Source organism: Tursiops truncatus, chromosome 2 (assembly GCF_011762595.2).
Source record: "Tursiops truncatus isolate mTurTru1 chromosome 2, mTurTru1.mat.Y, whole genome shotgun sequence".
Classification (NCBI taxonomy): domain Eukaryota; kingdom Metazoa; phylum Chordata; class Mammalia; order Artiodactyla; family Delphinidae; genus Tursiops; species Tursiops truncatus.
Window position 1 is genome coordinate 92,900,759 of NC_047035.1, and position 13,943 is coordinate 92,914,701.

At 37.9% G+C, this 13,943-nt stretch overlaps 1 protein-coding gene across 9 annotated transcripts in view; it reads right to left on the reverse strand.

Moving 5' to 3' along the window:
• The window catches only part of TRPM7 (transient receptor potential cation channel subfamily M member 7), a 121,660-nt gene that overhangs the window by 68,881 nt on the left and 38,836 nt on the right, over positions 1-13,943 (reverse strand). For all 9 annotated transcript variants that reach the window (XR_012330103.1, XM_073800985.1, XM_073800986.1 and 6 more), the window contains exons 8-11: positions 6,098-6,272; positions 4,762-4,885; positions 1,966-2,038; positions 78-178 (exon numbers count right to left, since the gene is read on the reverse strand). Coding sequence is in view for 8 of the 9 variants with exons in the window: in XM_073800985.1 (XP_073657086.1) it covers positions 78-178; positions 1,966-2,038; positions 4,762-4,885; positions 6,098-6,272 (473 nt within the window). In the remaining variant the exon portion in view is untranslated. The remainder of the gene's footprint in view (positions 1-77; positions 179-1,965; positions 2,039-4,761; positions 4,886-6,097; positions 6,273-13,943) is intronic.

Consider the following 13,943-nt stretch of genomic DNA (forward strand, 5'->3'; position numbering starts at 1 on the left):
GGTAACAGTTGCAGCAAATACTTTGATATTAACTTAGCTTAATTAAATTATACTGTTTATATAGATTATTTACATACCAGCCACTGCTGTCCATAAACAAATACATGATTTTTGGCAATGTCAACTCTATCCCATGCCAATGTAAGGATGAGCTGGTCAAATGCAGATGCATTAGTGCCTAATCAAATAAAGAAAACAGTCGACAAGTTCAATTAATTTATCTCCATAAAATATGAACACTTATGAATTCCCCTCCTCCCCCTTTAATTACACAGCTGGTGTCAGTCACTATTCAGAGGTAGCCTGCCTCAGAAAGATACGGTTACCCCAGGGTTGAGGACTTTTACTTTCCAACTATAGAAAAGACACAGCCTCATCCATCGCAAACAATTCAGAATGCACAAGAATGAATAGAAAAGAAAGATGATCTGTTTCTATCACAGCGATAGTATTGACTGTTAATATTATGAAAAATATCCTTACAGGTGTTTTCTGTGCATATATAAGTTCATACATATACTTTTAACTGTTTATGCAAAAGCAGGTCATACTATACAAAATACTCAGCCTGCTTTATGTATCATATTTAGTTTTCAATAACAGTACATACAGATGTACCTTATATATATATAAATACCTTTTAAAGGTGAACTAAAATTTATTCAACAAATATTCTAACTAGTGGACATTTCACGTTATTTTGAATTTTCCGGTGAGTGTACCTTTGTGCACATATTTAACAGGATGAATCCGTAGAAGCCAAATTGCTGTGTAGAAGGGTATATAATTTAAAGCTTTGGATACACTGCCAAAATATATTACAGAAAGGTTATACCATCCATCAGGAGTATACAAATACCCAGTAGGAGGATAAAAAGCTTTTTTTTTTAAATTTATGTTTTTTTTAAAATTATAACATCTTTCCATCATTTCCACATTTCCCCCAAGTATTTGTATTCTGCTAAAATCTTTCACTTAAATTTTGACTCATTTTTCCATGAGGTATTCATCTTTTTATTACTAATTTACAACACCTTTTTGTGATCCTTCCACATTCCTGTTCTCAGTTTTCTCATCTATAAAATGAGGAAAATAATAGGAAATCTTCCTCTTAGGGCTGTCACAAGGGTAAACAACATAAACCACTAAAGCACAGTAGCTAGTACACAGAAAGTACACAGCAAATATTAGGTGCTCTCTTTTTATTTTTTATTTTTATGCAATCGCATTTATTGATCTTGCCCTTTATGGTTTCTAGGCTTCCTATTACTTATGATCTCTTATTCTCAGATGATGTAAATATGTTATATTTTATTATAGTATTTTTCAAATGTCTGATCTATTGGCAATTCATTGTAGTCTGATATTTGGGAAACTCTTGTGAATGATAAGATAGTGCCCTCTTGCTCTGCTTCTGCCACCTCACTGCATATTGGACTTTCAGGTACTCGGACAGAACAACATTTTAATTTCTAATTTTTGAAAAGATTTTTCACTACAGTATTGTTTGTCTTATCAGTTAGATGTCTTTGGAAAGATAATAAGAGGAAAACAATTCAACTGCGTGTGCATTAACCCCTTAGTCCTAGAAGATACCATTAGTTTTCTTTCCAAATTTTCCTCCCTAATGAAAATAGCACATTTAAGAATGCTACCCTTAATTTCTATTAACTAATACTCTATTACTTTTAAACACTTATTTTTCAGCCAATTAAAAATGTGACATGTTTGACGCATTCTTAACAGGATAATTAAACAGGTCTAATGGCATAAATCCTGGTATGAACTTTTTAAAAAGTTATAAGATTAAAAACAAAAGCAAATTTGTCAAAGAAAGTGAACACTGTGTCTTTTTCAAAGAAAAACTATTGAAAAATTCAGTTCTCAAACATTTAGTCAAATCAAAAAATCCTAACTTATATAAAAACACCATAAATGAAAGACCTAACAAATTTTAAGTCTTACCTTTAAGCAGTGCAGTAAGTATTGCTACATCTATATCTTGATGTTCCTCTGATCCAATGTGGAAAACAGTAATCTATTTAAAGATCAATTCATAATATTATGCCTTTATATTTTATAAGCTAAGACATAAGGCATATAAATCGCAAAGTAACTGCAAACTACTTGGCAGATATATAGTTTTTTTGAGTCAGGAATAATTTCATTACAATCAAAACACAGAAAATTAAAGAATTTGTATCATTTACCAAATAAAATTCAAGTAGGGACTTCCCAGGTGGCACAGTGGTTAAGAATCCACCTGCCAATGCAGGGGACATGAGTTTGATTCCTTGTCCAGGAAGATCCCACATGCCGCGGAGCAACTAAGCCTGGGCGCCACAACTACTGAGCCTGCGCTCTAGAGCCCGTGTGCCACAATTACTGAGCCCACGTCCCACAACTACTGAAGCCCGCGCGCCTAGAGCCTGTGTTCGCAACAAGAGAAGCCACTGCAATGAGAAGCCCACACACTGCAACGAAGAGTAGCCCCCACTCGCTGCAACTAGAAAAAGCCCACGCGCAGCAACGAAGACCCAACGCAGCTAAAAATAAATAATAAATTAAAAAAAATAAAATTCAAGTATATTCAAAATGTTTGGTTTCATATTATATTAATTTTTTATATATTTTATGTCCATTACTAGAATAAGCAATTTATGAGCTAAGGCTATAGATTACTAATCTGAGTAAATCCTGCTGTTTCTTCTGCAGAGTGGACACTTACTCAGTTCAAGTAAATATATGTGTTCTTGAATGAGAAGTGTTTTGTTGAATCCTTTTACTGGAAATTTATTTAAAATTATTTGAAACATAATACCATTAGAGAAAGGTTTTCATTTAATAACCTTTTCATAAAATAAAAGTCTATTGTTATAACCCCAATACGAATTTTTCAACTAACTTCCTTTCACAGTATACAAAAATGAAATGCATGAAAGAAAACAGCAGATCAAACCATGTTATCATCCACCTACTTAGAGAACTGTTAAAATTTTTTGTCTCTGTAAACTTAAGCCCATGTCTAGATGACTGAAATTAAGCAACACTGGTCTCTATTTTTTTTTATTGGAGTATAATTGCTTTACAATATTGTGTTAGTTTATACTGTACAGCAAAGTGAAACAGCTATACGTATACATATATCCCCTCTCTTTTGGGATTTCCTTCTCATTTAGGTCACCACAGAGCACTGAGTAGAGCTCCCTGTGCTATACTATACAGCAGGTTCTCATTAGTTATCTGTTTTACACATAGCATCAATAGTGAAGCAGCACTGATCTTTAATTTGAGCACTCACTCAGAGGAAAATAGGGTTTTTTCCTCCAAATATATTTTAGGGAAGCCAATAATAACTCTTTAGAGTTCTTCCTTGATCCTGAACATAATCTACTGAGGCTTAGTTATGAAACTTTTCCAAAAATAGAAGTGTAATACATGTCTCCACACCATATAAAAACTATATTCTAGGGGCTTCCCTGGTGGCACAGTGGTTGAGAATCCACCTGCCAATGCAGGGGACACGGGTTCAATCCCTGGTCCGGGAGGATCCCACATGCTGCAGAGAAACTAAGCCCATGCGCCACAACTATTGAGCCTGTGCTCTAGAGCCCATGAGCCACAACTACTGAGCCCACGTGCCGCAACTACGGAAGCCCGTACACCTAGAGCCCCTGCTCCACAACAAGAGAAGCCACCACAATGAGAAGCCCGCACACCACAACGAAGAGCAGCCCCCGCTCACAGCAACTAGAGAGAGCCCGCGCGCAGCAACAGAGACCCAACCCAGCCAAAGTAAATAAATAAATAAAATAAATTAATTTAAAAAAAAAACCTATAATCCTTCTATGCTATCTCTTAGCTTGAACAAAATTATAAATGACATCTTTACATGGTTAGAAAAGATTTTAAAATTTTAAATCCAAAGTTTTTAAAAAAGTATTTCTCCAATTGGGAATTCTCTGGAGGTCCAGTGGTTAGGACTCCATGCTTTCACTGCAGAGGGCCTGGGTTCAATCCCTGGTCAGGGAACTAAGATACCATAAGCCATGGGGAGCAGCCAAAAATTAATTAATTAATTAAAAAGCATTTATCCAGGGCTTCCCTGGTGGCGCAGCGGCTGACAGTCCGCCTGCCAATGCAGGGGACGCGGGTTCATGCCCCGGTCTGGGAAGATCCCACATGCTGCGGAGCGGCTGGGCCTGTGAGCCATGGCAGCTGAGCCTGCACATCCGGAGCCTGTGCTTTACAACGGGGGAGGTCGCGGCAGTGGGAGGCCCGCGTACCACAAAAAATAAAAAAAATAAAATAAAAATTAAAAATTAAAAAAATAAAAAAGCATTTATCCAATTTAGAATGTATTTGAATGAAATAAAAAGGCTTATTCTGGGCCTCCCAGGTGGCGCAGTGGTTAAGAATCCACCTACCAATGCAGGCGGACACAGGTTCAAGTCCTGGTCCGGGAATATCCCACATGCTGCAGAGCAACTAAGCCTGTGCGCCACAACTACTGAGCCTGTGCTCTAGGGCCCGTGTGCCACAACTACTGAGCCCACGTGCCACAGCTACTGAAGTCCATGTGCCTAGAGCCCGTGCTCCGCAACAAGAGAAGCCACCACATGAGAAGCCCACTCACCACAACAAAGAGTAGCCTCCGCTCGCTGCAGCTAGAGAAAGCCCGCGCACAGCAATGGAGACCCAATGCAGCCAAAATAAATTTATATTAAAAAAAAAAAGGCTTATTCTGTGAAATGTACTTACGAGCTCCTTTCTTTTCATACATTCCATCAGTGTTTGAAATAAATGAACTGCTTCACTCTGGCCAAAGTTAAATGTTTTTTTGATGGTTGAAATAATATCAGGCTCTGCTGCATCATGAAGATTCCTAAAGTAAGAGGAAACATAACTCAATCCACTGATTTCAAATTCCATTATTTGCAGAATCTAATATCAAGTCCTAGTGGATCCAGGCAAGACATTTAAAGATACTGTATTAATATTAAATACTTGACCCTGAGTGAAATTTTCTCCTTCATTAGACTCCTATTATAAGTCATAAGGGCGGAAAATGGAATGGAGTGATTTTTCTCTTTGAATTATTTCTAATTTTTTTTATAAGGCATGTGTTAATTTTATCAGTTATACAGTATCTTATCATGTAAGATATTGTATAAAGATAATTTTAAGATAATATGTTATCAGTTATACAGTATCTTATCATGTAAGATATTGTATAAAGATAATTTTAAGATAATATTGTATAAAGATAATTTTAAGATAATTTTAAGATAATTTTAAGATATTGTATAAAGATAATTTTAAGATAATATGGTGTAAAAAGCAGTATTTTAACAAAATGTGTTAAATATCAGCACATTTGCACTTTTATTTTTTTCTCAATACGGAATATATTTACATGCTCAAAAATATAATATAAAATATAAAACTGTGAAAATTCATATTGAAAGTCTTTCCCACTGTCTTCCATCAGCCATTCCATCTCAACTGCTTTCAAGAAACGCTATTACTTTGTATAATGTTTGAGGATCTCTTTCAATACATACAGTTATCTCCTTGTCTTTTTTCCTTCATAAAAGGTGCCAAAATCTACATGTTACTGTACATTTTCCTTTTTTTACATATATAATTTGGTAATCTTTCCAAATCTAATATACAGATATCTTATGTAACTACAAACTACTCCGTTGTGCAGAGGTACCTTAAGTTATTTATCTAGTCTCCTTGATATAAATGTTCTATTTTGTTCCAATCTTTTACTGTTACAAACCACACTGTATTGAGTAACTTTATATATGTTATTTCACATGTGTGCAAGTACACTTGTAGGAACAATTATCAGAAATGGAACTGTTGCGTCAAAAGATACGTGCCTCTGTCTATTTAACAGGTCTTTGAAAACTGTCCACTACAAAGACTTATATTTTAATTCATTCCAATAATGTATCAGACAGGCTATTTCCTCAAGACTTAAGAAGGTATTTTCATATTATTAAAACACTGAAATGAATCTAATATTCTAAAAACCACAGCTTCTTTACATAAAATTATTAAAAATATGTTGTAATCATACACTTACCCTCCTTCTTCTGTCTGTTTATGAATATATGCTAGTAGATCTGCAGCCCTGCCTGTTCCTTCACATACGACGACTGGAACAGGAGGACTTTCCTGAAGGTATTCTAAAACTGTGAGGATAACGTTTGGCCCACCCTCAAATATAAGTGCCACCACAGGAACACCTTGACCAATTCCTTAAAAAAGGTAAAAGATTAATTATGATATTAGACAAAATTCAGTAATTTAATCTTAGTTTTCACTCAATCAAAAATAAAATGCCAAAATATAATTTCTTATAAGACTGTGTTGACTTAATTTTATGTACTCAACATGATATATAGTCTGATATAAATAAATTAAATACTGAATAAATTACTTTTGCACTGACTTTAAGTCTGTTCTAAATAACAAAATTAGAAAATCCAATATATAATGAGGCACACACTATAATTTATATATTCACTGAAAAGCAATAATTATTTTGTATATTTCACTAACTTTAACTCGACAAGAAATTAAAACACCAATTTGGTTTTCAGTTTTTTAATACTTTATGAGTTGAACTTCTCATATGTATTTGTCTTTAATCACTTTTAAAATGTCTATTGTTGATTCCAAATGCATTGAGACATTAATATAGAAATTAACAGAATCAGGATTACATAGACAAAACAGATCAAAAAAATCCAAGACCTCTACTAAGAGTAACAAAAAATTTAGTGAATACCAATTTTTGTTTTACAATAACTTGTACTGCAGTGAACGAATCCAAAATATAGGCATTCCCTAGTGGGGTATGAAGGATAATAAGATATTCCTAATTTTTAGGAAATGCTATGACTCCATCATAATCTGAAAATACTGTTCTATAAGTTTGTATTTCTATTTCACTTTGTCATAGAGCTCACCTCCTTGATCTCCTAAAATTATAAAATTTTTTTTTTGGAAGTAAAAATCCAGATGTTGAGCCAGAAAGTTTGACCATGGTCAGACAGGAAGACCAGAAAACGAGGGGAAGATGGCGGAAGAGTAAGATGCAGAGATCACCTTCCTCCCCACAGATACACCAGAAATACATCTACACGTGGCACAACTCCTACAGAACACCTACTGAACGCTGGCAGAAGACCTCAGACCTCCCAAAAGGCAAGAAACTCCCCACGTACCTGCGTAGGGCAAAAGAAAAAATAAACAGAGACAAAAGGATAGGGACGGGACCTGCACCAGTGGGAGGGAGCTGTGAAGGAGGAAAGGTTTCCACACACTAGGAAGCCCCTTCGCGGGCGGAGACTGCGGGTGATGGAGGGGGAAAGCTTCAGGGCCGCAGAGGAAAGCACAGCAACAGGGGTGCGGAGGGCAAAGTGGGGAGATTCCCGCACAGAGGATCGGTGCCAACCGGCACTCACCAGCCCGAGAGGCTTGTCTGCTCAACGGCCGGGGCGGGTGGGGCTGGGAGCTGAGGCTCGGGCTTCAGTCGGAGCGCAGGGAGAGGACTGGAGTTGGCGGCTAGAACACAGCCTGCAGGGGGTTAGTGCACCACGGCTAGCCGGGAGGGAGTCCGGGGAAAAGTCTGGACCTGCCGAAGAGGCAAGAGACTTTTTCTTCCCTCTTTGTTTCCTGGTGCGCGAGGACAGGGGATTAAGAGCGCTGCTTAAAGGAGCTCCAGAGAACGGGCGCGAGCTGCAGCTAACAGCGCGGACCCCAGAGACTGGCAAGAGATGCTAAGGCTGCTGCTGCCGCCACCAAGAAGCCTGTGTGTGCGAGCACAGGTCACTAACCACACACCCCCTTCCGGGGAGCCTGTGCAGCCCACCACTGCCAGGGTCCCAGGATCCAGGGACAACTTCCACGGGAGAACGCACAGTGCACCTCAGTCTAGTGCAACGTAACGCCGGCCTCTGCCACAAGCTACCCACCCCCACCCCGCACTCCGTGCCCCTCCCTCCCCCCCCCCCACCCCCGGGCTGAGTGAGCCAAACTCCCTGAAGCAGCTGCTCCTTTAACCCCGTCCTGTCTGAGCGAAGAACAGACCTACACGCAGAGGCGGGGCCAAATCCAAAGCAGAGCCCCGGGAGCTGTGAGAACAAAGAAGAGAAAGGGAAATCTCTCCCAGAAGCCTCAGAAGCAGTGGATTAAAGCTCCACAATCAACGTGATGTACCCTGCATCTATGGAATACATGAATAGACAACGAATCATCCCAAATTGAGGAGGTGGACTTTGAAAGCAAGATTTATGATTTTTTCCTTTTCCACTTTTTGTCAGTGTGTATGTGTATGCTTCTGCGTGAGATTTTGTCTGTATAGCTTTGCTTCCACCATTTGTCCTAGGGTTCTATCCGTCCGTTTTTTTTCTTCTTTAATTTTTTCTTAATATTTTTTGTTTTAATAACTTTATTATATTTTATCTTACTTTATTTTATCTTACTTTATCTTCTTTCGTTTTCTCCTTCCTTCCCTTGATCCCTCCTTCCTTCCTTCCTCCTTCCCTCCCTTCTTTCCTTCCTTCCTTCCTTCTTTTCTTTCTTTCTTTCTTTCTTCTAATTCTTTCTTTCTACTTTATCCCCCTTTTATTCTGAGCCGTGTGGATGAAAGGCTCTGGATGAAAGGCTCTTGGTGCTGCAGCCAGGAGTCACTGCTGTGCCTCTGAGGTGGGAGAGTCAACTTCAGGACACTGGTCAACAAGAGACCTCCCAGCTCCACGTAATATCAAACGGCGAATATCTCCCAAAGATCTCCATCTCAACACCAACACCCAGCTTCACTCAACGACCAGCAATCTACAGTGCGGGACACCCTATGACAAACAACTAGCAAGACAGGAACACAACCCCACCCATTAGCAGAGAGGCTACCTAAAATCATAGTAAGTCCACAGACACACCAAAACACACCACCAGACATGGACCTGCCCACCAGAAAGACAAGACCAGCCTCATCCACCAGAACACAGACACTAGTCCCCTCCACGAGGAACCCTACACAACCCACTGAATCAACCTTAGCCACTGGGGACAGACACCAAAAACAACGGGAACTACGAACCTGCAGCCTGCAAAAAGGAGACCCCAAACACAGTAAGATAAGCAAAAGGAGAAGACAGAAAAACACACCACAGATGAAGGGACAAGATAAAAACCCACCAGACCTAACAAATGAAGAGGAAATACGCAGTCTACCTGAAAAAGCATTCAGAATAATGATAGTAAAGATGATCCAAAATCTTGGAAATAGACAAAATGCAAGAAACATTTAACAAGGACCTAGAAGAACTAAAGATGAAACAAACAGCAATGAACAACACAGTAAATGAAATGAAAAATACTCTAGATGGGATCAATAGCAGAATAACTGAGGCAGAAGAACGGATAAGTGACCTGGAAAATAAAATAGTGGAAGTAACTAGTGCAGAGCAGAATAAAGAAAAAAGAATGAAAAGAATTGAGGACAATCTCAGAACCTCTGGGACAACATTAAACGCACCAACATTCAAATTATAGGGGTCCCAGAAGAAGAGGAGAAAAAGAAAGGGACTGAGAAAATATTTGAAGAGATTATAGCTGAAAACTTCCCAAACATGGGAAAGGAAATAGTTAATCAAGTCCAGGAAGCACAGAGACTCCCATACAGGATAAATCCAAGGAGAAACACGCCAAGACACATATTAATCAAACTGTCAAAAATAAACACAAAGAAAACATATTAAAAGCAGCAAGGGAAAAACAACAAAATCACACAAGGGAATCCCCATAAGGTTAACAGCTGATCTTTCAGCAGAAACTCTGCAAGCCAGAAGGGAGTGGCAGGACATATTTAAAGTGATGAAGGAGAAAAACCTGCAACCTAGAATACTCTACCCAGCAAGGATCTCATTCAGATTTGATGGAGAAATTAAAACCTTTACAGACAAGCAAAAGCTGAGGGAGTTCAGCACCACCAAACCAGCTTTACAACAAATGCTAAAGGAACTTCTGTACGCAAAAAACACAAGAGAAGGAAAAGACCTACAATAACGAACCCAAAACAATTAAGAAAATGGGAATAGGAACATACATATCGATAATTACCTTAAATGTAAATGGACTAAATGCTCCCACCAAAAGACAGAGATTGGCTGAACGGATACAAAAACAAGACCCATCTATATGCTGTCTACAAGAAACCCACTTCAGACCTAGAGACACATACAGACTGAAAGTAAGAGGATGGAAAAAGATATTCCATGCAAATGGAAACCAAAAGAAAGCTGGAGTAGCAATTCCCATATCAGACCAAAAAGACTTTAAAATAGAGACTATTAGAAGAGACAAAGAAGGACACTACATAATGATCAAGGGATCGATCCAAGAAGAAGGTATAACAATTGTAAATATTTATGCACCCAACATACAAGCACCTCAATACATAAGGCAAATATTAACAGCCATAAAAGGGAAAATCGACAGTAACACATTCATAGTAGGGAACTTTAACACCCCACTTTCACCAATGCACAGATCATCCAAAATGAAAATAAATAAGGAAACACATTCTTTAAATGATACATTAAACACGATGGACTTAATTGATATTTATAGGACATTCCATCCAAAAACAACAGAATACACTTTTTCTCAAGTGCTCATGGAACATTCTCCAGGATAGATCATATCTTGGGTCACAAATCAAGCCTTGGTAAATTTAAGAACATTGAAATTGTATCAAGTATCTTTTCCGACCACAACGCTATGAGACTAGATATCAATTCCAGGAAAAGATCTGTAAAAAATACAAACACATGGAGGCTAAACAATACACTACTTAATAACGAAGTGATCACTGAAGAAATCAAAGAGAAATTAAAAATACCTAGAAACAAATGACAATGGAGACATGACAACCCAAAACCTATGGGATGCAGCAAAAGCAGTTCTAAGAGGGAAGTTTATAGCAATACAATCCTACCTTAAGAAACAGGAAACATCTCGAATAAACAACCTAACCTTGCACCTAAAGCAATCAGAGAAAGAAGAACAAAAACACCCAAAGTTAGCAGACAGAAAGAAATCATAAAGATCAGAGCAGAAATAAATGAAAAAGAAATGAAGGAAATGATAGCAAAGATCAATAAAACTAAAAGCTGGTTCATTGAGAAGATAAACAAAATGGATAAACCATTAGCCAGACTCATCAAGAAAAAAAGGGAGAAGACTCAAATCAATAGAATTAGAAATGAAAAAGGAGAAGTAACAACTGACACTGCAGAAATACAAAAGATCATGAGAGATTACTACAAGCAACTCCATGCCAATAAAATGGACAGTCTGGAAGAAATGGACAAATTCTTAGAAATGCACAACCTGCCAAGACTGAATCAGGAAGAAATAGAAAATATGAACAGACCAATCACAAGCACTGAAATTGAAACTGATTAAAAATCTTCCAACAAACAAAAGCCCAGGACCAGATGGCTTCACAGGCGAATTCTATCAAACATTTAGAGAAGAGCTAACAGCTATCCTTCTCAAACTCTTCCAAAATATAGCAGAGGGAGGAACGCTCCCAAACTCATTTTACGAGGCCACCATCACCCTGATACCAAAACCAGACAAGGATGTCACAAAGAAAGAAAACTACAGGCCAATATCACTGATGAACATAGATGTAAAAATCCTCAACAAAATACTAGCAAACAGAATCCAACAGCACGTTAAAAGGATCATACACCATGATCAAGTGGGGTTTATTCCAGGAATGCAAGGATTCTTCAATATACGCAAATCAATCAACGTGATACACCATCTTAACAAATTGAAGGAGAAAAACCATATGATCATCTCAATAGATGCAGAGAAAGCCTTTGACAAAATTCAACACCCATTTATGATAAAAACCCTGCAGAAAGTAGGCATAGAGGGAACTTTCCTCCACATAATAAAGGCTATATATGACAAACCCACAGCCAACATCGTTCTCAATGGTGAAAAACTGAAAGCATTTCCACTAAGATCAGGAACAAGACAAGGTTGCCCACTCTCACTGCTCTTATTCAACATAGATTTGGAAGTTCTAGCCACAGCAATCAGAGAAGAAAAGGAAATAAAAAGAATCCAAATTGGAAAAGAAGAAGTAAAGCTGTCACTGTTTGCAGATGACAGGACACTATACATAGAGAAATAAAGATGCTACCAGAAAACTACTAGAGCTAATCAATGAATTTGGTAAAGTAGTAGGATACAAAATTAATGCACAGAAATCTCTTGCATTCCTATACACTAATGAAAAATCTGAAAGTGAAATCAAGAAATCACTCACATTTACCATTGCAACAGAAAGAATAAAATATCTAGGAATAAACCTACCTAAGGAGACAAAAGACCTGTATGTAGAAAATTATAAGACACCGATGAAAGAAATTAAACATGATACAAATAGATGGACAGATATACTATGTTCTTGGATTGGAAGAATCAACATTGTGAAAATGACTCTAGTACCCAAAGCAATCTACAGATTCAATGCAATCCCTATCAAACTACCACTGGCATTTTTCACAGAACTAGAACAAAAAATTTCATAATTTGTATGGAAACACAAAAGACCCCGAATAGCCAAAGCAATCTTGAGAATGAAAAACGGAGCTGGAGGAATCAGGCTCCCTGACTTCAGACTATACTACAAAGCTACAGTAATCAAGACAGTATGGTACTGGCACAAAAACAGAAAGATAGATCAATGGAACAGGATAGAAAGCCCAGAGATAAACCCACACACATATGGTCACCTTATCTTTGATAAAGGAGGCAGGAACGTACAGTGGAGAAGGACAGCCTCTTCAATAAGTGGTGCTGGGAAAGCTGGACAGGTACATGTAAAAGTTTGAGATTAGATCACTCCCTAACACCATACACAAAAATAAGCTCAAAATGGATTAAAGACCTAAATGTAAGGCCAGAAACTATCAAACTCTTAGAAGAAAACATAGGCAGAACACTCTATGACATAAATCACAGCAAGATCCTTTTTGACCCACCTCCTAGAGAAATGAAAATAAAAACAAAAATAAATGGGACCTATGAAACTTCAAAGCTTTTGCACAGCAAAGGAAACCATAAACAAGACCAAAGGACAACCCTCAGAATGGGAGAAAATATTTGCAAACGAAGCAACTGACAAAGGATTAATCTCCAAAATTTATAAGCAGCTCATGCAGCTCAATAACAGAAAAACAAACAACCCAATCCAAAAATGGGCAGAAGACCTAAATACACATTTCTCCAAAGAAGATATACAGACTACCAGCCAATAAACACATGAAAGAATGCTCAACATCATTAATCATTAGAGAAATGCAAATCAAAACTACAATGAGATATCATCTCACACCAGTCAGAATGGCCATCATCAAAAATTTAGAAACAATAAATGCTGGAGAGGGTGTGGAGAAAAGGGAACACTCTTGCACTGCTGGTGGGAATGTCAACTGGTACAGCCACTATGGAGAACAGTATGGAGGTTCCTTAAAAAACTACAAATAGAACTACCATATGACCCAGCAATCCCACTACTGGGCATATACCCTGAGAAAACCATAATTCAAAAAGAGTCATGTACCAAAATGTTCATTGCAGCTCTATTTACAATAGCCTGGAGATGGAAACAACCTAAGTGTCCATCATCGGATGAATGGATAAAGAAGATGTGGCACATATATACAATGGAATATTACTCAGCCATAAAAAGAAACGAAATTGAGCTATTTGTAATGAGGTGGATAGACCTAGAGTGCATACAGAGTGAAGTAAGTCAGAAAGAGAAAGACAAATACCGTATGCTAACACATATATATGGAATTTAAGGGGAAAAAAATGTCATGAAGGACCTAGGG